We start from the raw sequence: 26,011 nt of genomic DNA on the forward strand, positions 1-26,011 counted from the left end.
ATCTCTGTTTCTCCGCCTATCTCATCTCAATTTATTACCCAGCCTCTGTCTCAGTTCTCACCTGTGTCTCTTTTGGACCTATCTGAGATCTTAACAGGGATGCGAAGCTCCACTTGTGTTTTGGATCCTGCTCCATCAAAACTTGTTAAGGGTTGTTTTCCAGTTATCTCATCACTTATCACAGAGATAATCAATTCCTCTCTTAGTTCTGGCTCAGTCCCTCAATCACTCAAATTGGCTGCTGTTACTCCCATACTTAAAAAACCTGGACTTGACTCTAACATTATGAGTAACTTTCGGCCCATTTCCAATCTTCCATTTCTGTCGAAAATACTGGAACGTGTTGTTGCCTCACAGCTCAAAGATCACCTAAATTCCAATAATCTATTTGAATCATTTCAGTCTGGTTTCCGCCCCCAGCACAGCACTGAGTCAGCCCTCCTCAAAGTCACAAATGACCTTCTTCTTTCCTCAGACTCTGGACAAATTAATATTCTCGTCCTCCTTGATCTTACTGCAGCTTTTGACACCATTAATCACTCCATTCTTCTGTCCCGCCTTGAATCCTCTGTCAACATCACTGGTACTGCCCTTTTGTGGTTAAGGTCATATCTCATAAACAGACAACAGTTTGTTAATATCAACAATTGTAGTTCTGCCATTGCTCCACTGTCCCAAGGCGTTCCCCAAGGCTCAGTGTTAGGTCCCCTTTTGTTTATTCTTTATATGCTCCCCCTTGGTGACATCATACGTCGGCATGGTTTACATTTCCACTGCTATGCTGATGATATTCAGCTTTACATCTCCTCCAAATCCATTAATACTGAACTTCACTCCACTCTGACAAATTGCATCACTGAAATGAAATTGTGGATGAAAGCTAATTTCCTCAAATTAAACTGTGAAAAATCAGATATGATCATCGTAGGTCCTACAACCCTGGCAAAAACCACAAAAAATTTTCAAATTACCATTGATAATGACACTTTGTCTCCGTCTTCTAACATCCGAAATCTTGGTGTAATTTTTGATAGCAACCTCTCTTTTGACCGCCATGTAAATCACATCACCAAAACTGCTTTCTTTCATCTAAAAAACATAGCACGTCTACGTCCATCACTCTCCTTTTCTGCCGCCGAAACCTTGATTCATGCTTTTATTACATCCAGAATTGATTATTGCAATAGCATCCTTTATGGTACATCTAACAAAATCCTAAAAAAACTTCAGTATATCCAGAATTCAGCTGCTCGCCTCCTTACTCATACTCGCTCCCGTGATCATATTACACCTGTTCTACAAAAACTTCATTGGCTTCCCGTTGCTCAACGCATTCAATTCAAAATTCTTCTATTCACTCACAAAGCTCTCCATAATCAGGCCCCATCCTACCTCACCGACCTGCTCCATCAGCACATTCCCTCCCGTAGCCTTCGCTCTTCTGAGGCTAACCTACTGTCCATACCCTCTAGGACCAAGCACCGGACCTGGGGTGACAGGGCCTTTTCCATAGCTGCTCCATCTTTATGGAATGCTCTCCCCAAACACCTACGAGATTGTCCTGACCTGTCCAAATTCAAGTCACTTCTCAAAACTCATCTATTCAGAGTGGCATTTAACTTGTAACAACACAAAATAAATGCTTTTATTTTTGCTATTCTTTTTAATAGTTTTTATACTTAGATCACGACAGAAATGTGAAGTCCTAGATCCTAAAACTTGTAAAGTTTTCAGTTTCCTGATTGCATGTAAATCTGTCCTGTTTCTGTCTAATTTTAAGAAATTGTTCTATATTTGTTGTTCTCTCTCATAATTTAGCTAATTTTTAATGAACTGTCTTATGCTGCTCTCTTTGTTTTTATCTTAATTATTCTTGATGTTGATGTACTATTTTGATTTTGTACTATGATTTGTATGGTGTATGTACGTATTTGTTTTGATTATTTGTCTTATGTAAAGCGTCTTTGAGTATCTTGAAAAGCGCTATATAAATAAAATGTATTATTATTATTATTATTATCTAGTTCTCTTGACAAATATTCATGTTTACAATTATTACAATTAGTCTCAGTACTGGTGGAACATCATTTTGCCTTAATAACTTCTAATAAGTGCTAACAATCTTTTGACCCCTCTTATGGAATCTTCAGCCATTGCAAAAGCCTCCAGCTCATTGAGTTTTTTCAGGCTTTTGATTGCTACTGTACTTAAGATAGTGTTGATTTGGGCTTCTCACTTGCACTGCAGTATCTAAGTCCATGATGATTTGGAATAGAAGAATAGAATGCCTATATGTTCATATATACATATACAGGTGTTCAGTACAATGAAATTCTTTCTTCGCATATCTCAGCTTCTTTGAAAGCTAGGGTCAAGGCACAGGGTCAGGCATAGTACAGCGCCTCTGGAGCTGAGAGGGTTAAGGGCCTTGCTCACAGCAGAGCTGGGATTTGAACTAGGCTACCACTATCCCCCCAAGTTTTAAAGTTTGCTTGACTGTGGACAGTGTAACATTTGTCTCAGCTTCTTTTTAATGGTTTTAATAGGTTTTGCACTACATCTGACCACCTGACAAGTTTCCTATTAGCATAAGGAGACAGGTGTGTGCTCCTTTTGCCCTGGCAAACCAACCAGTGTTCCCTGTACTTTGTAATTACAAACAATTGTTTGTACAAATTATCTTGGTACTTGAAGTGGCTGTACAGTGCTTTCTAAACTTTCCCATTGAATGTTTGTGGTTCTGTCTACAAACCCCATTTTCAGAAAACTTGGGACACTTTCTAAAAATGTAATAAAAACGAAAAACTGTAATTTGTGAAATTGTTTGAAGCTTTATTTAGCTGTTTAAAGTACAAAGACAACATACAGGTGTAGTCCTTCACCTGCAACAATTAAAAATAAACCTCATTGCAGGTTGCTTACCCAGGTTAGACAATACTAAGGCTAAAAAGACGCAAACAAAAAAGCTAACAGGAAAATAAAAGCAGTAAACCACCAACTGGTGAAGCCAAAAAGTGCTGAAATGTCAGCTGGGTTAATGGGGAAAGTGCAGATGACTGTCAGTTAAGCGCAACTGACATGTCAATCATTTTCACCTCCGTGCTCCATTTGCCGGCCATAAATGACAAGGCAGAAGGACATGATTCTGTAACCAAGCCATCCCTCAACCCTCACTTTGACCTCCCAGGTTGGTGGGCCTGTTAAAACTTTTTATTATTCACAGTAAACATTGCTTTATTCTAAAAGTAACCATAAGAACTATATGTGTATTCCAGTACACTGGATTTGCAACTTTACTGTTATTACATGGAAAAACGTTTGTTGGTTTTATTTAAGACTTGCAGCCTCGTTAAGCTACAATTTAACTTCCGTATGAGCTTTTTTCTATTTTACCATAACTGAGTCTTATAGCTGATCGTTGCTATATTAGCTTTATGGGATTACTCATGGTCTACAAATAGTGTGTTAGGCAACACAAAGGACTTAAAAAGGGAAAAACAGAAAGAAAGTCAACAGCAAATCTCCCACAAGACGGTAAATACCAGCAGGCTGAACGAGAGCCTTCTGGGAGATTATGGCCTTCCTTTTCTAAACATACCAGACATGGGAGACCAGAACAGGAAGTGAGACAGATACTAGCCATGGTTTAGCCAAGGCATGTGCATGCTTTTAATGACTATTTTTAGTTGTTACGTTTAGGTCACCCCCTTTACAGAGAAGCTGTATGATGAGGTTATAGGTCTAGGTACTAAGAGGAAGTGTTTAAAATAGACCTGATGATTTCTTATCACTTTTTGATTTGCCCCTTGCTTTATTTAATGTTCTTTTTGGGCTCTTTTTATTGGATACTTTTTATGGGTTTGTAAATTAGCTTTTCAGGCTTAGCAGCTGTTTCACTGACAGTTTGTAGAGAACAGAGCCATGATTGTTTAAACATGTCTGCTCCTGAGTAAAGCTGAGTCCTGGAATATTAGACGCTTTTAGCAGTGAAGACCAAACACTTAGCATCATAATCCCTACAGTTACACTTATCTTGTCATGCATACTAAATAATTTCATTAAATATAAGATGTTTTTATTAACATTTCTGCCAAAGTACTCCTTTTGTATGCACTTAATTTCATATTTACATCCAGAAGCATTCAGTAAAATGGTATTAAAATTTGTTTTCAATTTTGTTCATCTATACTGACAATTCAGAACATTTAGAAGCCAGAATACCCAACCAATGTAGAATAATATTGCAGATAAAAGACACAAACAAAAAGAAAACTATGAAAAAAACCACTAGCCAAAATAACAAATAATAAAACCCAAATCCGCAGCCTATAAAGGAGAGGTGATGAAACAGATAGATGAGCGCCTGAATGGAGTAGGGGACATCACACTTACGGAGATGTACAGTGTATCACAAAAGTGAGTACACCCCTCACATTTCTGCAGATATTTAAGTATATCTTTTCATGGGACAACACTGACAAAATGACACTTTGACACAATGAAAAGTAGTCTGTGTGCAGCTTATATAACAGTGTACATTTATTCTTCCCTCAAAATAACTCAGTATACAGCCATTAATGTCTAAACTACCGGCAACAAAAGTGAGTACACCCCTTAGTGAAAGTTCCTGAAGTGTCAATATTTTGTGTGGCCACCATTATTTCCCAGAACTGCCTTAACTCTCCTGGGCATGGAGTTTACCAGAGCTTCACAGGTTGCCACTGGAATGCTTTTCCACTCCTCAATGACGACATCACGGAGCTGGCGGATATTCGAGACTTTGCGCTCCTCCACCTTCCGCTTGAGGATGCCCCAAAGATGTTCTATTGGGTTTAGGTCTGGAAACATGATTGGCCAGTCCATCACCTTTACCCTCAGCCTCTTCAATAAAGCAGTGGTCGTCTTAGAGGTGTGTTTGGGGTCATTATCATGCTGGAACACTGCCCTGCGACCCAGTTTCCGGAGGGAGGGGATCATGCTCTGCTTCAGTATTTCACAGTACATATTGGAGTTCATGTGTCCCTCAATGAAATGTAACTCCCCAACAACTGCTGCACTCATGCAGCCCCAGACCATGGCATTCCCACCACCATGCTTGACTGTAGGCATGACACACTTATCTTTGTACTCCTCACCTGATTGCCGCCACACATGCTTGAGACCATCTGAACCAAACAAATTAATCTTGGTCTCATCAGACCATAGGACATGGTTCCAGTAATCCATGTCCTTTGTTGACATGTCTTCAGCAAACTGTTTGCGGGCTTTCTTGTGTAGAGACTTCAGAAGAGGCTTCCTTCTGGGGTGACAGCCATGCAGACCAATTTGATGTAGTGTGCGGCGTATGGTCTGAGCACTGACAGGCTGACCCCCCACCTTTTCAATCTCTGCAGCAATGCTGACAGCACTCCTGCGCCTATCTTTCAAAGACAGCAGTTGGATGTGACGCTGAGCACGTGCACTCAGCTTCTTTGGACGACCAACGCGAGGTCTGTTCTGAGTGGACCCTGCTCTTTTAAAACGCTGGATGATCTTGGCCACTGTGCTGCAGCTCAGTTTCAGGGTGTTGGCAATCTTCTTGTAGCCTTGGCCATCTTCATGTAGTGCAACAATTCGTCTTTTAAGATCCTCAGAGAGTTCTTTGCCATGAGGTGCCATGTTGGAACTTTCAGTGACCAGTATGAGAGAGTGTGAGAGCTGTACTACTAAATTGAACACACCTGCTCCCTATGCACACCTGAGACCTAGTAACACTAACAAATCACATGACATTTTGGAGGGAAAATGACAAGCAGTGCTCAATTTGGACATTTAGGGGTGTAGTCTCTTAGGGGTGTACTCACTTTTGTTGCCGGTGGTTTAGACATTAATGGCTGTATATTGAGTTATTTTGAGGGAAGAATAAATGTACACTGTTATATAAGCTGCACACAGACTACTTTTCATTGTGTCAAAGTGTCATTTTGTCAGTGTTGTCCCATGAAAAGATATACTTAAATATCTGCAGAAATGTGAGGGGTGTACTCACTTTTGTGATACACTGTAAGCCTAAGCTGCCTCATCAGAAAGGGCAGGTAGCCCTGCTCTCTTCCCACAGTGGTATACGTGATAACCCCCAGCGCCACGCACAACCACTGAGAAAAGACAAAGTCATAGAGTAAAGGAAAGAACATAAGCCGAGTCACCAGCAGTACCAGCTCAAGCCACCAGTATAGCGGCTCAGTCTTTTAAATTACACCATGTAAAGAGAAAATTAGTTTTTAATTAGTTAATGATATAATTCCCTAGTTCTTAAATTTATTGTCATTTTTAGTATATCATGGTGCTCGAGTGGTGCAGTGGTCTGTACACTAGCACTCTACCACTGAGCTCCGGGTTCTAATCTTGTCGCCCTGTCCAGGGTATTTCTGCCTTGCGTCCAGTATATTCCTGAATAGGATAAAGCAGTGATAAAAATGAAGTATTTACACTTGCATTCTAAACAAGCCCCTTTCACAACATGCGTTTTTATCGGTTTATTTACACCACAATGTAAAAGCGAGCCAGAGGTGAAACCCCAGGTAGACACAACAAGACCAAACTGAGCAATTTCCAGGTAATCACCTAGAAAAACAAAAGCTGATACTAATGCCAAGTTCACTACACTGCGCGACTTTCCAAGTCGTCAGATCAATGTATAGTTCACACTACACAACTGGATCTCTTGCAATTGGGAGTCTTTTAAGTCGTTGTGTATTTCACACTACACGACTGATCGGCGATAGGGAATTACAAACTACACGATCTATCACTGGGAGGAATCGCAGGCGAGTCTGTCTGGTCTCCCAAATTACGTTTCATCATGAAAACACACGCTAGAAGTGACGAGGGGTTTAATGATACCATGTCCAAAAATGCACGTCAACAATAAGCGAGCGAGCCGCTCGGATCAAGTTGTTGAACAGTTCACACATAGCAATCAAGAGCCGAGTTTCCCTGAGCGATCTTTCCAAGCTGCCACATCTAGCGGTGACCTGTAGGTAAGCGAAAATCAGGGCAAAAATCGTGTAGTGTGAACTAGGCATTAGGAAACTTTGTTGAATTGTGAGGAAAGTGAATAGAGAAAAGTCACAGGGGTAGGTGAAATTTTTGCACAGAAATGCAACTTTGGGGGTGAACAGTGGAATAAAGTTTACCAAGACAAATATATAGAATTATTTTTCAAAGCGCATTCATTTCAAAATTGGACTTGATGGTTATTCGTACAGAATCCATGTATACAGCCATTCAGTCACCTGCAAATCACTCACAAAAAAAAGGTACAGTATTTGTAACCTACATCTGTTATCCATTACTTTGCATGTAAAATACTTGTCATAGCAAGGCTGCAATATTATTAATAAAAGTATTAAAACAATTTACTAGGTCTGTGGTGTTACCGTGGTGGATGATCTCTGTAAATTGTATAGATTGCTTGAGACTGCTAAGAAAACGTTCTTGAAACCAAAAATGAGTGGAATGTTTTTGATGACAGATTTGTGTTTGGGCATTAATATTCCTATTTAATGCACATATGAATCACTTCTGTCTGTATTTTAACATCTGGTTGTATTTGACTTCCACTTTTGTTCGTTTGTAAGCATTCTGTAGGCACATCCAGCAAACTGAAACTCTATAGTGGACAGATTCACTCAGGAGAAACATACAAACCATTTTCCCAGCAGGTTCTGCTAGTATGTTGATAAATAAATAAAGGATTAAAGGGATGTACAGAAGGCCTGGAAGGGTTAACTATATCCCCTTGCACCCCTCCCTACAAAATGTGTGGAATGTTCTCCTTTCCTGTGGGACTAGATTTTTGTGAGTGGGAGGTGTGTGTGTGTGTGTCTGTATTCATGCTTATGAAGGCGGGAAAGCCAAGAAAGAACCCATTCAGGCTGAAAGTCTACCCCATTAGCTCTAGAGTATGAACTGATGGAAAACAGTGTGGAGTCTGAGCTCCATGTAGTTCTGACTTTGTGCTCTTAGCTGTGATATACTTGGATACCAAGAGAGCGTAATTGCAGACAGGTGATTTACAAAGAGTAACTGTATAAATGAGAACACAAAAAAGTCTGATTAAAACATTATTTTAATGACTTTTGGATTTAAAATGATACTCTGACACCACAATCAATTAATGTGATTATTCCATAAAGAAACGCAATATTGACAAATCAGTTTGCAAGGTCAGGTAAGATGTTCAAACAAGGTAGCATTTCTATATGTGGTACTGCCACACATTTCATAAATGCTAAATATGGCATTATAATTTCATTTTATTTTATATTTGATTTTCATTAACCTCTTTATTTTTATTTATTAGGATTTTAACGTCATGTTTTACACTTCGGTTACATTCATGACAAACATTACACAGGGTTCATCAGTTCACACGTTTTAACGTCAAACTCAGTCATGGACAGTTTTGCATCTCCAATTCACCTCACTTGCACATCTTTGGACTGTGGGAGGAAACTGGAGCTCCCAGAGGAAACCCACACCGACACTGGGAGAACATGCAAACACAGAAAGGACCCAGACCACCCCACCTTGCTGTGAGGTGACAGTGCTACCCACTGAGTCACCGTGCCGCCTCATACTCTTTATACAAGTCAGGGTTGTGCAAGACAGGAATACCATGTGAGGGGCAGCAGTTCATCTCAATCATAGCCAATCATGTCTGTGCAGCGACCAGCCGGTCAATAGCACCTGTCGGTTGGCTAGTGTACATTTACATTTTTAGCATTTAGCAGACACTTTTTATCCAAAGCGACTTACAGTACTATGACAGTACACTGTCTAAGCAATTGAGGGTTAAGGGCCTTGCTCAAAAGCCCAGCAATGACAACCTGGCAGTGGTGGGGCTTGAACCAGCGACCTTTTGAATCATTATTATGTTCCCATTTACAGCATTTTTAAATGTTTTATTCAGTTTTATTATATCTGTGACTAAATACAATTTGAGCAAATGAGGATTAAGGGTCTTGCTCAAGGGCCCAACAGTGTCAACTTGGCAACCTTCTGATTACTAGTACAATATGTTAGTCACTGAGACACACACTGCCTTATTTCACTACTTTTAGAATTTACACACGTTATTTACAAGTTGAAATTCAGCTCAGGTAAGTTAAGCTGTGAGTACTAAATGAATGTTGCTTTGTCGCCTCTGAACAAATAATTATTTATTAAATCAATTTTATTTAGCTTTCCGAAAAAAGGTATAAACCACATTTTTGTAGGCGTCGTCAAGTTTACATGAGGTTTATACATTAAACCCCTTATTAGTAGTCAAATATTTCTACATAGTACAGTTTTGTCTGTCAGATCTGTTGTAAAAGGTTTTATTTAAGGTTCTTGGAGGTGAAGTGTGAGTGGAATAAGAGAAGATTTAGGAGTCTTAATGTAAGCTCTTGCTAAACCTCTTTGAAGTACAACTGAAGTGTTATTAATTAAGCTGTAATTATGTGTGTTGCCTGCAGGTCGGAAGCTCAGGGGAAAAGCGTTTTACTACGTCTCTGGAAAAGTATTCTGCGAGGAGGATTTTCTGGTAAGCTTAATGCTCCTTGCTCTCAGTAGAGTCAGACACAGTTCTAAAATTGCTGCCCCCTTTTGTCAATCCAAAAAAAAATTTAAAAAGCAAAAACGGTCATGAATAAACGTCTTTGTTGTTCATTAGCTCAACTTCACACTGCAAATCTGAGACAAATCTTAGCTTTCATTTCATTAAATGTGGAATTTTTTTTTACAATTTTATTAATTTTATTATTACTGGCAGCCCTGCTTTTAGTTTTTGCACAATCTCTATTTGCCAGAGTGATAAATTACACTTGTTACAAAATTTCTCCAGATCCTGTATGTACCTGTGTTCTCTCTGTACTTTATGACCAGTTGTAGGGCAGTAGTAATCAAAAGGTCACCGGTTCAAGCCCCACCACTGCCAGGTTGCCACTGTTGGGGCCCTTAGCAAGGCCCTTAACCCTCAATTGCTTAGACAGTATACTGTTACAGTACTGTAAGTCACTTTGGATAAGGGCGTCTGCTAAGTGCCGAAAATGTAAACGTATGACCCAGCTTCTTTTATGCCAAATCCCACCTCAACTGTGTGATCCCTAAAGCTTTACTTTTGTCTTGTCTTTTTATTTTTCGTCTGTCATACTATACTATTTCAGAGATCTTAAGTGCAGTAGCTTTTCATGACGTTCAGGCCAATATACGTGTGGTTAGATGAAAGAAAAGGCTTTTTTCTGTTATGCCTGCCAAATATTTTGTTGCATAAAGGTGGCATCTACGTGTACATTTGCAGAATTAAGCAGATGCCCTGTGATGGACTGGTAACCTGTCCGGGGTGTTTTTTTTTTTTCTTTTCCCTTAGTAAATCAGACCTACCGCAACCCTGAATAAGATAAAGTGGTTGTAAAACAGACAATGAATGAATTTAGTAGATTCTTTATCTAAAGCAACTTACAGTTGTAAACATATACAATCCAACCAAAATTTAGGCCCAAAAGTGGCAACCAGGCAGATGTGGGACTAGTGTAGTCTTTTCCAACTGTAATTCATATGGATTACCACTCTAGGCTCCATGCGACCTCCAATGCAGGAGATTGAGCTTACACTAAGATTTCCCTCACTCAAACACAGCCAATTGTGTTTGTGTGGATGCCCGACCAGGTTGGTCTCCCTGCTGAGATTCAAACTCACAAGTTCAAACACTCCACAGAGGTGTGCTAGCATGTCAAGGTACCAACTAATCATTTAGAAATATATATATTTATTTCCTCGCTCGGTGGGTAGCACTGTCGCCTCACAGCACGAAGGTCCGTGTCCTTTGTGTGCAGAGATTGCATGTTCTCCCCGTGTCTGTGTAGGTTTCCTCTGGGAGCTCCGGTTTCCCTCCACTGCCCAAAAACATGCAGTCAGGTTAATTGGAGACACTGAAGGTGAATGAGTGTGTGTATGTGTGTGTGTGTGTGTGTGTGTGTCGTCATTTGGTTGTGGTGTGGTAAGTGTAGGCAGTGGTAGGAGTGAAACATGAGTGTTTGTACTAAATTAAGTCAGGTTGTGGGTGTAAAGAAATGATGAGAACAGATCTGGTTGTTTTAGGATATTTTTGGTTTTTCTTGTTTATTAAATGTGATACATTTTGGGTTTTTAAGTTTTGTTTAATAAACAAATAAACACTGTCTACAATTTGATGTTAAAGTATAATAAATCAGGTAAACATGCTAATATATTTCTTTGTAACTAAATTTTAACTTGTTTCTTTCAGTACTCTGGTTTTCAGCAGTCAGCTGATAAATGCAGCGTGTGTGGCCACCTGATCATGGACATGGTAAGTGCATTGTATGTGTGAACAAAGTGGGAGAGAAGCATTAATTTGCTTCAGAAATACAGACTAACAAGACACAGGAAGCTATCGGTTAAGAGGAAATGATACATCAACCATATTTGGCAATACAGAATGACATGATTCTGTAACTGAGTCTTGCTACCAATCTTCACAGCAGATGGGCTTGTTACGAGTGTACTGTACTTTCAAGATACCTCTTTCATTATTTTAAAGATGGCATTACACTCTTTGGCATTGTGATTATACACTGTGCAGTGTGCTAGCCTTGACTTTAAAGCCTAACATTTAAACACAGTCAAGATAGTTCATCCAACAGTAAAAACATTTTAAATATTCTTTGATTTTAAGTTTAAACAGGGTTAAACTTGGTGCAGTGTATGCTGTTTGCTGATTCAGCAGACTTTGGTTTAGTGGTGTGGATGCTATTAGCAAAGCAGTAACCCATTATCTGTCCACAGATCCTGCAGGCATTAGGAAAGTCCTACCATCCTGGCTGCTTCCGCTGTATCATCTGCAATGAGAGCCTGGATGGAGTTCCTTTTACTGTGGATACAGAGAACAAGATCTACTGTGTCAAGGACTATCACAGGTCTGTGTGTGTATGTGCTTGTGTGTGTGTATGTGTGTATCTAGGTTTGTGTGTGTGCACAAAGAGTTAACAATACGTTAAACTCTAACAAGTTTTTCTTACATTTATCATGCAGTGACTGTAATATTGTGTCCCTGACAGCCCTACATACTAACCTGGTTCATTTCTAAATTCTGATATGTTTTCAGTTGTCCTAATTGCCTTGTTCGGGTGTTTTGCTAAAAATAACAGCTGATAAAGTGTGGTACGGCTATCAGTCGGAGATGCTTGAGAAAGTCACCTGTGTTGGGTACCAGTACAAACAGTCTTGCACTGCTTGCTATCCTTTAGAGTGAGGTGTCACAAGAAAGTTTGTAGTTATTATTTAGGGTTAACTGGATCAAGTTTATTTTATAGCACTTTTACAACAAAAGCATTGTCTTAATGCATCAGTACAAAGAGTTGGGTCCAAACCCACTAATAAGCAAGCCTAAGACAACAGTGGCAAAACTTTAAGGGAAGTCTTGAAAAGAACCCAAATAATAATTTAAGATTAAATGACTGAGAAATAAATGCAATTAAAATAGAAATTACACAAATTAGAAGCCCAGTGTATAAAAGCAAGTGTTTGTCATTAATGTTATGGCCATGTAGCAGATGCGGAGTGTTAGACTGGCTATAACTGTTTTTGGTTTGTTTCATTGAATAAGAATAGAACGCCTTTATTTGTCATATATATATACATACACAGGTGTACAGTACAACAAAATTATTTATTTGCGTATCCCAGTTTGTTGCTGGGGTCAGAGCGCAGGGTCAGCCATTGTACGGTGCCCCTGGAGCAGAGAGGGTTAAGGGCCTTGCTCAAGGACCCAGCAGTGGCTGCATGGCAGAGCTCGGATTTAAACTCTCAATCTTTTAGTTAGATAGCCCAAAGCTCTACCCACTAGGCTACCACTGTCCCACAGATGTGGAAATGCTGGGGATTGAACCTGGGACCTCATATTTTATCATCACTTTTATTTATATAACACCTTTGCCATTATATAACACCATGTTCAAGGACACAATTTTCAAAGCACAGATCAATAAAGACACATGCAGACAAAAAACACAAAAACATAGCAGCAGTGAACGCAGCCACACACAGCCAATGAGCAGAGCAGTGTTGCAGCCATAAATGTCGCCAAATACAGGCGAGTATTAGAGCAGTGAAGCAACTGTGAACACAACCACACACAGATTGTAAAACAAAAGTCTTAAAGTCTAAAAGTGAAAATTTACCACTGAAATAACTAACCAAACTAACAAACACAAAACACAGAGACATGCAGAAAACAGACAAACGAACAGATGGACACTGGTATACCCAGAACTGACTTTAGATACGTCATGCAGACCATTAAATTCACAATTATATTATTACTGTTGAAGTTATTACTAATTAACAGAAATTGAGTTCTGTGGACTGAGAGATAATGAACATTACAGTAAGAGTAATAAACTGCAGGACTATAATTGTATAATTGACAACAGATTATATTAGATATTAAGGTCTGTTTTGTCATTTTTTTAATTATTGTTTGGTGATCAAAGTGACAATCGCCTAAACCTGGTCTGACCCTGGTGTTTGTGTGTGTGTGTGTTCTTATTTAACTGTTCAACTGACACATTTTTGTCGTGTTGAAATCAGGTGGTAGCCATATGCTGGAAAATAGAATAAATGTACATCTGTGTTCCAAACTGTTTCCTGCTCGATCAGAGTGCAGTAATTCATGATGATGGGGGAAAAATGCTGACTGCAAAAACAAAGTGCTGGACTGCCTAGCCCAACACCCCCCTTTTTCCATTTCTCCTGCTTGTTTATGCATTTTTGTCCTTCATTGTCACATTTTAGTCAGTTTTATTAATCCTTTACTCTGAATATTTTAATGAAATAATACAATAAAGAATATTGATGCAGTTGAAGTTTTATGTTATGTTTACCTCCATTCTCAGGGTTTTGGCTCCTAAATGTGCAGCGTGCAGTCAGCCAATCCTTCCCTCAGAGGTAAGTCACCAAATATAACACATCTGAATACAGTTTAATTACTACTCTGTATTGTATTGTCCAACAACTTAACAAATGACTGTACTGGATAAGAAAGTGTTACATTTGCATCGCAGTCTTTGTAATGTTGTAGCCTTCGGATCAAAACTAGTGCTGTGTTAATACTCTAGTCTATGAATTCCAGCCTTGGTGCCTTTAAGGAAATCAATAACCCCACAGTAAGTAGATTTATTTTTGCTGTGGCAAACATGCAGGAAACAAACATGGCCAGTTGTTGTTTGCCAAGGGCACCAGTATCTTAATATAACTAACCTGTGATGCATTTAACTAAAGAGTTCATACATGAGGTTGTAATATAAATAGAGTACATTCCAAAGGCAGGAGATCTTTGTGAGGTCTAGAAGTTTTTCTTGTGCCCGTGGACATTTTTAATGTGCTGAACATTAACTAAAAATGAGAAATGCCTTCGTGCCTTGAAGATTAGGTGTCCTCTTAACCTTTAGGAGGTCATGCTCCAGAGTCTTGATGGTAATACGATATCTGAACACTGATATTTGTGGCCAAGCACTACTGTTTAACTACGTCCGCAGCACTTGTCCTAAAATCAGCTTTTGCTGTACTAATCTATACACATAAGTGGCACATAATCAATATGCTGGTATAGTGTAAGCAAACAAACCAAACGGATTCTGGCTCCTACCCATAAAAATTGTTTGATAATATACAGCAATGTCAATGGAACACATATTATGAAAGCCAGATCTATATTCAGAGCTTGATTTAAATGGGGGATGTAAGAGGATTACATTCCCCTGGTATAACAAAACAAAGTTTTACCATGTATAATTCCTCCTTATTTGGATTAATGTATGTATTTTAATATGTGTGATCAATATTTTTCCTCTATCCATATGTATGATTAACACTAAGTTGCCTTGGGCATATCAGGTATGCTTCATGTCAAACAGCTAGCAGTGAAAAACAGATGTGGTTGTGTAGAATAATGGGGCTTTCTCTTTTCATTGGTTAACACAGTAAAGGGTGTGGTACACTTCTGCCTTGGGTTATGCTACAAATACAGCAAGATCTGTGCACTTTCTTTTAAAAGTAAAACAGGTACAGTGAGCAGCCTTAAGCGATGAAAGATTTAATAAATAAGAGTTAATAAATTAAATAAAAGGTGAAAATAGGTTTATGCAAAACGTAATGAAACCACACAGCAGCAGCTCATTAATAACTCTGACTGGAGTGTGAGTCTGAGAGCCTTCATCGCTGTCTGATGACCCTTTCCAGTCTGTAAATCCTTGCTTTGGAAAAACTATTTTTTGTCACACTACCTACAAATATGCAACACAGAAAGCAAAAGCACTCATACTGAGGTCATGGTCTGGACTGATACAGACTCTGACTAAAAGCCTGTGCTGTATGTCCAAATGTGTGCTTTGGAAAATGCTTTCAGAACTGGCTGAGGCAGAAAGTCTTCATTCAAGCCATGAGTTGCATTGGCTTGTGCCATGGAAAGTGAGCTATTAGTGGAGGCTGGGTCTGAAAAGCGGTGCAGTAGATAGTGGAGGTGGTGGTGGCAAATACAGATATTTTGTAATCAGACAACAATGCATTATTGTCTTAACAGTAGGTTTATGAACTGTAAAATGCACAAATATGACGTAAGATAGACACAGATTAGCTTCCAATAGTAGCTCCTAATAAACCAAGTATGTAAGGTAAAGAACAAGTATATTAAAAGTACATTTACTTAAAACTGTCAAAGGAACAGCCTATTAAGCTACAAAGCACAAAAATTAAGCAACAGTGTGGATGTTTAAACTCGCAAAGGTGTTATTAATAGTTTAAAATACTCTCCTGTCAAGTAAGAAGTCAAGGTCAGAACTTATCTGTCGAACTGCATGTTGCGGTCCAGTCCATAGTTCTATCAGAAAAAAAAAAATCACCTTACACTGAGCAGCAAACATGCATTTTTGTGACTTTTGTGGGTTAGATACAATGGTAAAAGTTAAAAACAGCATTCAAAATAGCATTAAAAATGTGAGGGACCAGCCGCTCAGGTAGCGCAGCGGTAAAAGACACGCGCTGCAACCAGAGCTGGATTTCGAGGGTGCGTCGTTTCGAATCCAGCTCTTCCTTCTCCGGTCGAGGCTGGGCGGCTATATGAACAACGATTGGCATGTTGTTCAGGTGGGGGGGTGGCGGGATTTGAGACTGGACGGGATACTCTCTCAGGACTGGGGCGGTTGCGCCCTCTGCTGGCTGGTCGGTGGCGCCTGCATGGAGACGGGAGGGGGTGCAGTGGAGTGTGCGATCCTTCGTGCACGGTGCTCTGCCGAGCTGCACTCGTCAAGTGTGGGTGATAAGACGGTCGATTGGCTGTGCACGTGTCGGAGGGGGCGTGGAACGGCCTCGTCGGCCCTGACCAGGGACGGGCATTAGTGAGAGGATGATTGATGGGACGAAATTGGACGCGCTAAATTATAAAGAAAAAGAAAAAAAAAAGATGTGAGGGACCTTGGATACCCCAGCCCTCCTCCCTAACACCAGCCATAATCATAATGATAACATTTTGCTCCACAGCTACAAGCAAACTGCCATTGAATTGATTGAAATGTTGGTGAATGTGGAATCATGTCTGTTCTATGAGACATACAACATAAATGTTTGCTATCTACAGTACATTGAAGACTTACTACTATGCAGTATAATCTTTATCAGTTGAATAGAATTACAGCATAATCCATCTTTATGTAAAGATGAGTTTTGGTGCACAAAGAGGTGAGGCCTTTTGTTATGGTTTTTTGTTCACATAACATTTGCATTCACAATAGCATTTTGCCTATTGTTTTAAGCCTTTTCCCCACCTTTTACCCCCATTACTCCATAATTATCAATGGCCTGTATGGAATGTCACCCATTTCAAAGGGCCCAGGGGCAAGAACTAAAGGCAAGGAGCAGTTAAACATATACCTGCAGAATGCATTGAGCAAACCATAATGGAATTTCACACTTACCTCCCAGTGCTGACCGAAAGCCTTCATAAGCAAAGTATTTGTCAAACCATTTAACTGTATTTGGCAGGTATAAATTCTGTATCTATGCAGAGACACAGTCTTAAAATCAGGGCTTTTATTTAAAAGTCATCAGTAAAGCTTAGATTAAGGATTATAATATAGAGGTGGAGATTAGGATGAACATTGTTTTACTGTTTCAATCAAACCAAACAGCGACTTGTTTTTTGAAGACCATTCCAACTGTAACCATCAGGAAAAAGTCAAGGGTGTTAAACAATGTTTGAGACTCATAATTCTGTCTCATAAAGCCATCCTGTAGTGGTGTGTAGTGCCACTTAGTTGTGGAAAACAACATTGGATACCTTAAGTTTCCAAACTGTGTAGTTAAACTGGTTGTATCTCACCAGACCTCTGTTCTTTATAGGGCTCAGATGAAACTATTCGAGTGGTCTCCATGGACAAGGACTACCATGTGGAATGCTATCACTGTGAGGTGAGTAGTAACAATCAAGTAGTACAGTGGGGCCAAAAAGTATTTAGTCAGCCACTGATTGTGCAGGTTCTCCTACTTAGAAAGATGAGAGAGGTCTGTAATTTTCATCATAGGTCCACTTCAACTATGAGAGACAAAATGAGAAAAAAAAAAATCCAGGAAATCACATTGTGGGATTTTTAAAGAATTTATTTGTAAATTATGGTGGAAAATAAGTATTTGGTCAATAACAAAAGTTCAACTCAATACTTTGTAACATAACCTTTGTTGGCAATGACAGAGGTCAAACGTTTCCTGTAAGTCTTCACCAGGTTTGCACACACTGTAGCTGGTATTTTGGCCCATTCCTCCATGCAGATCTCCTCTAGAGCAGTGATGTTTTGGGGCTGTCGCTGGGCAACACGGACTTTCAACTCCCTCCACAAATTTTCTATGGGGTTGAGGTCTGGAGACTGGCTAGGCCACTCCAGGACCTTGAAATGCTTTTTACGGAGCCACTCCTTCGTTGCCCGAGCGGTGTGTTTGGGATCATTGTCATGCTGGAAGACCCAGCCATGTTCCATCTTCAATGCTCTCACTGATGGAAGGCCGATACATGGCCCCGTTCATTCTTCCCTTAACACGGATCAGTCGTCCTGTCCCCTTTGCAGAAAAACAGCCCCAAAGCATGATGTTTCCACCCCCATGCTTCACAGTAGGTATGGTGTTCTTGGGATGCAACTCAGCATTCTTCTTCCTCCAAACACGACGAGTTGAGTTTTTACCAAAAAGTTCCATTTTGGTTTCATCTGACCACATGATATTCTCCCAATCCTCTTCTGGATCATCCATATGCTGTCTGGCAAACTTCAGACGGGCCTGGACATGTACTGGCTTAAGCAGGGGGACACGCCTGGCACTGCAGGATTTGAGTCCCTCTCGGCGTAGTGTGTTACTGATGGTAGCCTTTGTTACTTTGGTCCCAGCTCTCTGCAGGTCATTCATCAGGTCCCTCCGTGTAGTTCTGGGATTTTTGCTCACCGTTCTCATGATCATTTTGACCCCACGGGATGAGATCTTGACCCCAAGGGAGATTATCAATGGTCTTGTATGTCTTCCATTTTCTTACAATTGCTCCCACAGTTGATTTATTCACACCAACCTGCTTGCCTATTGTAGATTCACTCTTCCCAGCCTGGTGCAGGTCTACAATTTTCTTCCTGGTGTCCTTCGACAGCTCTTTGGTCTTGGCCATGGTTGACTGTTTGAGGCTGTGGACAGGTGTCTTTTATACAGATAACGAGGTCAAACAGGTGCCATTAATACAGGTAACGAGTGGAGGACAGAAGAGTTTCTTAAAGAAGAAGTTACAGGTCTGTGAGAGCCAGAAATCTTGCTTGTTTGTGGGTGACCAAATACTTATTTTCCACCATAATTTACAAATAAATTCTTTAAAAATCCTACAATGTGATTTCCTGGATTTTTTTTCTCATTTTGTCTCTCATAGTTGAAGTGTACCTATGATGAAAATTACAGACCTCTCTCATCTTTCTAAGTAGGAGAACTTGCACAATCAGTGGCTGACTAAATACTTTTTGGCCCCACTGTAACTATCAAAACATATCGCTTTCATTGCTTTAATTCATCATCAGACCATGTTAATTTACATTAAGCTCTCACATCAAAATAATAAAGGTTTATGTAAAACCTACATACTAGAGTGACCTGATCACAGCACTACTATAGAAAGTGTTTTTGAAGAGCATTTGATCTTTCACATTCTGTCATGTTTGGTTGAGTTTAAGTGCTCCCCAATTGTGCAAAATTCTGGCAGAGGATAGTGATCAAAGACCTACTTACAGTTAAAGAACAGTGCATAAAAACATCTCGGCTACTCTTAGCTTTAACCAGCTGTTTTTTCACTGATTTGTACATTTACATTTTCAGCATTTAGCAGACGCCTTTATCCAAAGTGACTTACAGTACTGAGAGTATTGCCTAAGCAATTAAGGGTTAAGGGCCTTGCTCAAGGGCCCAACACCAGCAACCTGGCAGTGGTGGGGCTTGAACCAGCGACCTTCTGATTACTAGTTCAGTGCCTTAACCGCTAGGCTACAACTGCCCTTTCCTTTAGTAAGCGCATATTAGTAAATATGAAGAAAGTCTAATTCTGCTTCTGCAAACACCAAAAAAGTTTGTGGTTACAGTATATCAGACCAAAATAAATCTAGCTCCACTAAATTAGTCAAAACAAAGGGCTCATTCAGCTTGAAATTGGAATTTCATTTCATTTCAATCCATCACAGGACTTTGGCCATCTCCCTTCCTCAGACATAGCCAATCATTTCTGTGTAGACACCTGGCCGGCTAATAGCTCTGATGGAATTTGAACCCAGATCCCAGCTTTAATTTGCTACAGCAAAAATTAAACTGCTACAGCAAAAATTAAACTGACAATAAGCCTTATTAGCATTTTTTTAAATAAGATATTGCAGTGGCAAATTTAAAGCTAATTTCTTCTATTAAAAAAGTTAAATTAGCAGGATTTTTTTTAATTCCCTAAACTGCTAACAATAAAATATCAACATTTTTCTTTGCAGGATTGTAAGATGGAGCTGAATGATGAAGAAGGGCACCGTTGTTACCCACTGGATGGGCACCTGCTTTGCCACACATGCCACCTTAAACACGTCGAGCCAAATGTCCCTTCAGTTTGACACCAACAAATACTAGAATCAGTGTTTGATGTTTGCTGCCCCACTGTGGCTGTGATGAGACATGAATGAAGCCAAACGGAAACGAAAGCTGAAAATTAGCCTTAGAGAAGGCCTACTATATAACCTCATTGTTCTTTTTTATTTTCAAACATTGGTCAAGAACTTGTCAAACTTTGTTATAATGTTGTTTATATATTATATATTTAATTTCATTTTACCAAATGCTTTATTTTGTTCAGGGTTGTGATGGGTCAGGTTCCACTGGGCGCAGGACAGGAATAGCGCCAATCCATCTCAGGGCTTTGGCCAGCTCACCCCCAAGACATATTCAATCATGCCTTTGTAAACGCCCAGCTGGTCAATAGCACAGCTAAGATTTGAACCCGGATCTAGATAAATAGCCCGCTGTGCCACCCAAGCGGCTTTTTATACATGTAAATCATGTAAACATGTAAAGTTATGACCAGAGTGAAGCAGGGGGAGTCAGGGCCAAGATTCATACAATAAAAAGTTACAATAAAAATACGTCTTTACTGCAGTCAAAAAATGCTTTATTTAAAGAACCATGCTGAGTAAACGGCGGTTTTTCCAAAAGTTTGCCCTTGCTAAGTGTATTTACTATGAAGCTCAAATTGCAATGAAGGTATGACTGATTTTTTAGGTAAATAAATAAACCTACTTAGTTTAGATATTGTAAAATGTATAGTAATTTATGGTGTGAATGTGTGACTGAATGACAAGGGAAGGTTGTTAATGATGGCTCAGTGTGAACATCTGTATGTCTGTTATTTATCTTTATATTCATTTAACCTAAATCTATCTTATAATGATTACGACAAGCTGTTATGCCAGAAATACAATGTGTGTTTTATATAGTATTGAAATGCATACACAATTGTATGTAAACATTAGGATATTGTGTCGTTCTGTATTACACACATTTGCTTTCCTCATGTTCATTGTTTGAAATTGTAATTCCAGACCTGTTTGAATAAATAAAGTTGTCTGCACCTAATGTTTTTATAGAAATGTTGAGCTTAAGTGTTGCAATTACACCCACTAACTACAGCTGTATAAAATCAATTATATACTTCCAACTTTGTAACAACAGTTTGGTAAAGACCTATTCCTGTGCCAGCATGACTGTACACCTGTGCATAAAGTGGGGTCCATAAAGACACTGTTGACAAGTTTGGTATGGAGCTATTTATTGGCCCTGACATTCACCCAAATTAACACCTTTACCCCTGCTTTTTTAGAAGTGGCAGAGGAATACAGAGAGAGAGTAGAGTGGTCCTCTGTAACTACTACAGAGGGTTTTTGGTCTGTTGGTCCTGGATTCTGTAAAGTTTGAGATTTGAGACAACGTTCATTGTAAAAAGCACTATACAAATAAATTTTACTTGACTTTATACACATAACTCATTCTGTACAGTACCTGCACATCTGGACATTGTAAAATTATTCTAATTCTGAATTGAAACACTATATGTCGGAATAATTCTTGAAACATTTACATTAACGGACTCACAGTAGATTATACTTTAATGCTGTATATCTGTACGCTCATAACTTTACATGTATATGCTGAACAGATGGTGCTAGTTTATGTAAGATTTATGTAAGCAAATGTGTGTTTTGTATTTAATGCACCCAAGATTTTCACTCACCTTTCACACCTGTGTTAATGTGACGTGACAATAAAAAAATAAAACTGAAGTAAAAAATAAAGTATTAGGGATCTCTGTAAGAATCCACTTCACATTTGGAGGAGATTTGTGCTAACATGTGGCCATCCTTGGCAAGAAAGGATGTCATGCAAGTGTGCAGAGAAATTAAGTATTACTGGGCTTGAAAATAGGTAGTACTGGGTCTCGTCTTTTTTTCACTTATTTTTCCTCCCAATTTAGTCGTATCCAATTGCATTTTGCTTCCTCTCTACTGTTGCTGATCTCCACACTGACCGAGGAGAGCCGTGACTAACACACGCCCCCTCCGACACGTGTGCAGTGGCCTACAGCATCTTTTCACCTGCACGAGACCAGTTCATATGGGGCTCGGGTCTCGTGCACCGATCTACATTATCCCTCGTTTCTGATGGAGGCGCCATCGATCAACCAGCAGAGGCCGCAAATACATCAGTTATGAGGAGAAATCCCCTTCCAGCAAACAACACGATAGTTAAGTCCATTATTGTCTGTGTACGTAGGTTCCATGTCTTTAAAAGAGTCTTTAAATAAAGTGGTTCGAAAACATAAATAAATATAATGTTTATAAAAGGCCGACCAAACACACACATATATGTAAATGAGTGTGAGTTTTAAATTTGGACTTTAAATAAAGTGGTTCATAAAAATATATAACTTTTATAAGAAAAGTACAGCAAACACATATTTTTGTATCGATTTATTTTAAATATAGTGTTAAATATAATGTTCAGTGTAAGAAAGGGTATTGAACCAATTTAACATTTGTTCCTCAATATACACTGGAACAACAAGCACATGCAGAAAAAGTAAACAACAAATTAATTTTTATTAAATAATTCTTATTCATTCTTGTTTAGTCTAATTATATTATACAAACTTAACATTTAGAACTTAAAATAAAAAGGTTTGCACGAGCCAGCCAGGAGTCGAACCTAGAATCTTCTGATCCGTAGTCAGACGCGTTATCCATTGCGCCACTGGCCCCGCGTGTTAGTCGAGGTTTCAACAGCCGTATCCAAATATTACACCCATGAATTACAGCCTGAAGAGGGAGCTCGAGTGGCGTGTTTGAACTTCTTTAAATGATTAAAATACGACAATAAAAGCTCTTCAGCTATATAAATGTAAATGATGAATAAAAACCGCAATGTCCACTCGTCCAGCTGACAGGATGTGTTTCACTCAACATGAAATTCTACCAAGTAGTATGCTCGAACAGCTTGCTAATCAAATCTGCTCCTCGGTTACTGTTTGTTTTCAGTGACAGCAGTTAAACTATTAAAAACAACCCAGTGGAAAAATTAACCGACATATTTATACTTAAAAAATATTATTTAGCTTATGTCATTAGATGACACAGATAATAGTAGCGATATCCAATCAATTCGCTGCTAATCACGGTCCGTATCAAGCTACTTTGACTAATTAGCCGACAGTCGTTATAAGAGAGGAATTTAAACACGCAAATCGTGTAAAAGCTCACATTTACCTCACATATGTGCTCTGAAAGTAAAAACAGTCACTTTTAATGTTTTATTTCTCTATACTGTTATATTTTTGAGTCCAAACCTAGCTTGTACTAATTTATCTCAATACCGCTTAATCACTGTTCTTACAAGTTTGTTGTGTTCCTAACAAGCTGACTGGAAAGGCTGTGCTTCATTTCGAAATAATTATCTCTTCGAAGGGCACTTTCAAGTGAGATTACCCACACCATCAGCTGGGTCGGTTTAACTATAAAGAAAAAAAACTTTATAACTACTGATAAACACTTTAGCCCCCGCTAAAGTGTGTAAAATAATGTCATTAAGAGGGTTTTTGTAATAATGCGATATAAGTGGTGAGCATTGGATTCATAATTTTAACATTTTAGGCTTTGTTCCAAATGGCTTATTTAGTCCCCTTTAAAGTGAGCACTTCAGAGCTAGGTGAACTTTACTGTACTTTGAATTTCAAGAGCCACTGCAGCAGGTGCCAAATCCTAAAACGTCCACAAAGAACATTCTGATAACCATTAGTATCTATGCTAATCTATGTTTATCTATAAACATTTTATAGTTTCTTTAATGATATACAGTGAAAGAAAACAATTTACTTTATATTTTTGCAGTATTTACACTATATTGCCAAAAGTATTCACTCGTCTGCCTTTACACGCATATGAACTTGAGTGACATCCCATTCTTAATCCATAGGGTTTAATATGATGTCGGCCCACCCTTTGCAGCTATAACAGCTTCAACTCTTCTGGGAAGGCTTTCCACAAGGTTTAGGAGTGTGTTTATGGGAATTTTTGACCATTCTTCCAGAAGCGCATTTGTGAGGTGAGACAATGATGTTGGACGAGAAGGCCTGGCTTGCAGTCTCCATTTTAATTAATCCCAAAGGTGTTCTGTCAGGTTGAGGTCAGGACTCTGTGCAGGCCAGTCAAGTTCTTCCACACCAAACTTGCTTATCCATGTCTTTATGGACCTTGCTTTGTGCACTGGTGCGCATCATGTTGGAACAGGAAGTGGCCATCCCTAAACTGTTCCCACAAAGTTGGGAGCATGAAATTGTCCAAAATCTGAAGGCCACATAAAGTTTGGAGATCTGTAGCGATTGACTATGCAGAAAGTTGCCGACCTCTGCGCACTATGCGCCTCAGCATCCGCTGACCCCGTTCTGTCATTTTACGTGGCTAACACTTCGTGGCTGAGTTGCTGTCGTTCCCAATTGCTTCCACTTTGTTATAATAGCACTGACAGTCGACTGTGGAATATTTAGTAGAGAGGAAAATTCACGACTGGACTTGTTGCACAGGTGGCATCCTATCACGGTACCACGCTGGAATTCACCGAGCTCCTGAGAGCGACCCATTCTTTCACAAATGTTTGTAGAAGCAGTCTGCATGCCTAGGTGCTTGGTTTTATACACCTGTGGTCATGGAAGTGATTGGAACACCTGAATTCAATTATTTGGATGGGTGAGTGAATACTTTTGGCAATATAGTGTATATCGACTTTAAATTCCACATATTATACTAACAAATGTAAACAGACACCATGCAAACAGTTTTCATGCTAACTGCATCTGGTTTGATTTAAAAAGATCTTTGGTTGGGAAGGTTTCATTCAACACAAAGCAAACATAAAAGTAAAGGAGTCTTCGAAAGTGCTAAAGTGCTTAGGTTACTGCTGGTTTAATGGGTTTTACACTTCTGGATTGCTCAAACTAGCTGAGTACATCAACAAAATCTTTCTTCATAATTAGCACTAAAATAAAAGCCTAATTTAACATTTTCTGCTGTTTTCAACAACACAGCTATTTACATTTGAACAAATCTAACATTTAACCAGTGTTCACAAGCTGTGAAAGATCTTGTATAGTATCTTTAGTTACCTTATGCCAGAGGTGGAAAGAGTACTAAAATATTGTATTCAAGTAAAAGTACTATTACTAGTAAAATTACTAGTCTAAAAATCTACTCAAGTAAAAAGTAACTCATTTAAAATGTACTCAGAGTAAATGTTACTTACTTACTTTTTTAACAGGAGAGGGTGTCTCTTCGGTGTAATGCAAACAGGACAAGTGGATATATCTCACAATAGTTGTTTTTAATTAATATATAATAGAAAAAACATGTTGATACAACATTTAAAACATTTAGGGATGTGTCATGTGTCATTTTAGTACAGACCATCCCATAAAACTTTTTCAAACTGTATAACCACTGAAGTTGGCATTAATTGTGGATTCTATAGAGCATCACTAACAAATACCAAACAACAATCATACTGCAAATCCATAACGCAGAACAAGTCAAGGTTACAAGTGTTGTGACTTTCATTAAATGACCCAAAGAAAACCTTAGAGATGTAAGACAAAACTTTGCCATTCTTTGACATCAGACTATGTTATCAAATAACGAAACACCAAACTCCAAACATGTTAAACTTTTAAAAGTTTAAAACATCAGTTTATTTTCCATCACAGAGTTTTTTTTTTTACTCAGTAACGGATGTAAAATGTAGTGAATTACAATTCTTAATACAAAACATACCTAAGTAAAAGTAAAATTACTGGTTGTAAAATCTACTTTAAAAAGTACAAGTACACAAA

At 38.9% G+C, this 26,011-nt stretch overlaps 1 protein-coding gene and 1 non-coding gene across 2 annotated transcripts in view; one reads left to right on the forward strand and one right to left on the reverse strand.

Moving 5' to 3' along the window:
* limd1a (LIM domains containing 1a) overlaps positions 1–21,889 on the forward strand; it is a 44,762-nt gene extending 22,873 nt beyond the window's left edge. Inside the window, exons 3-8 of the mRNA XM_062991297.1 lie at positions 9,501–9,568; positions 11,291–11,353; positions 11,830–11,960; positions 13,938–13,989; positions 17,437–17,505; positions 20,085–21,889. Coding sequence (XP_062847367.1) covers positions 9,501–9,568; positions 11,291–11,353; positions 11,830–11,960; positions 13,938–13,989; positions 17,437–17,505; positions 20,085–20,201 — 500 coding nt within the window. The 3' untranslated portion in view covers positions 20,202–21,889. The remainder of the gene's footprint in view (positions 1–9,500; positions 9,569–11,290; positions 11,354–11,829; positions 11,961–13,937; positions 13,990–17,436; positions 17,506–20,084) is intronic.
* Positions 21,890–22,821: 932 nt separating this feature from the next.
* Positions 22,822–22,894, reverse strand: trnar-acg (transfer RNA arginine (anticodon ACG)). The gene has a single exon. It is a non-coding gene; the product is annotated as a tRNA-Arg (tRNA).
* Between the last annotated feature and the right edge of the window lie 3,117 nt (positions 22,895–26,011).

The sequence above is a fragment of the Trichomycterus rosablanca genome, chromosome 3, assembly GCF_030014385.1.
Source record: "Trichomycterus rosablanca isolate fTriRos1 chromosome 3, fTriRos1.hap1, whole genome shotgun sequence".
Taxonomy (NCBI): Eukaryota; Metazoa; Chordata; class Actinopteri; order Siluriformes; family Trichomycteridae; genus Trichomycterus; species Trichomycterus rosablanca.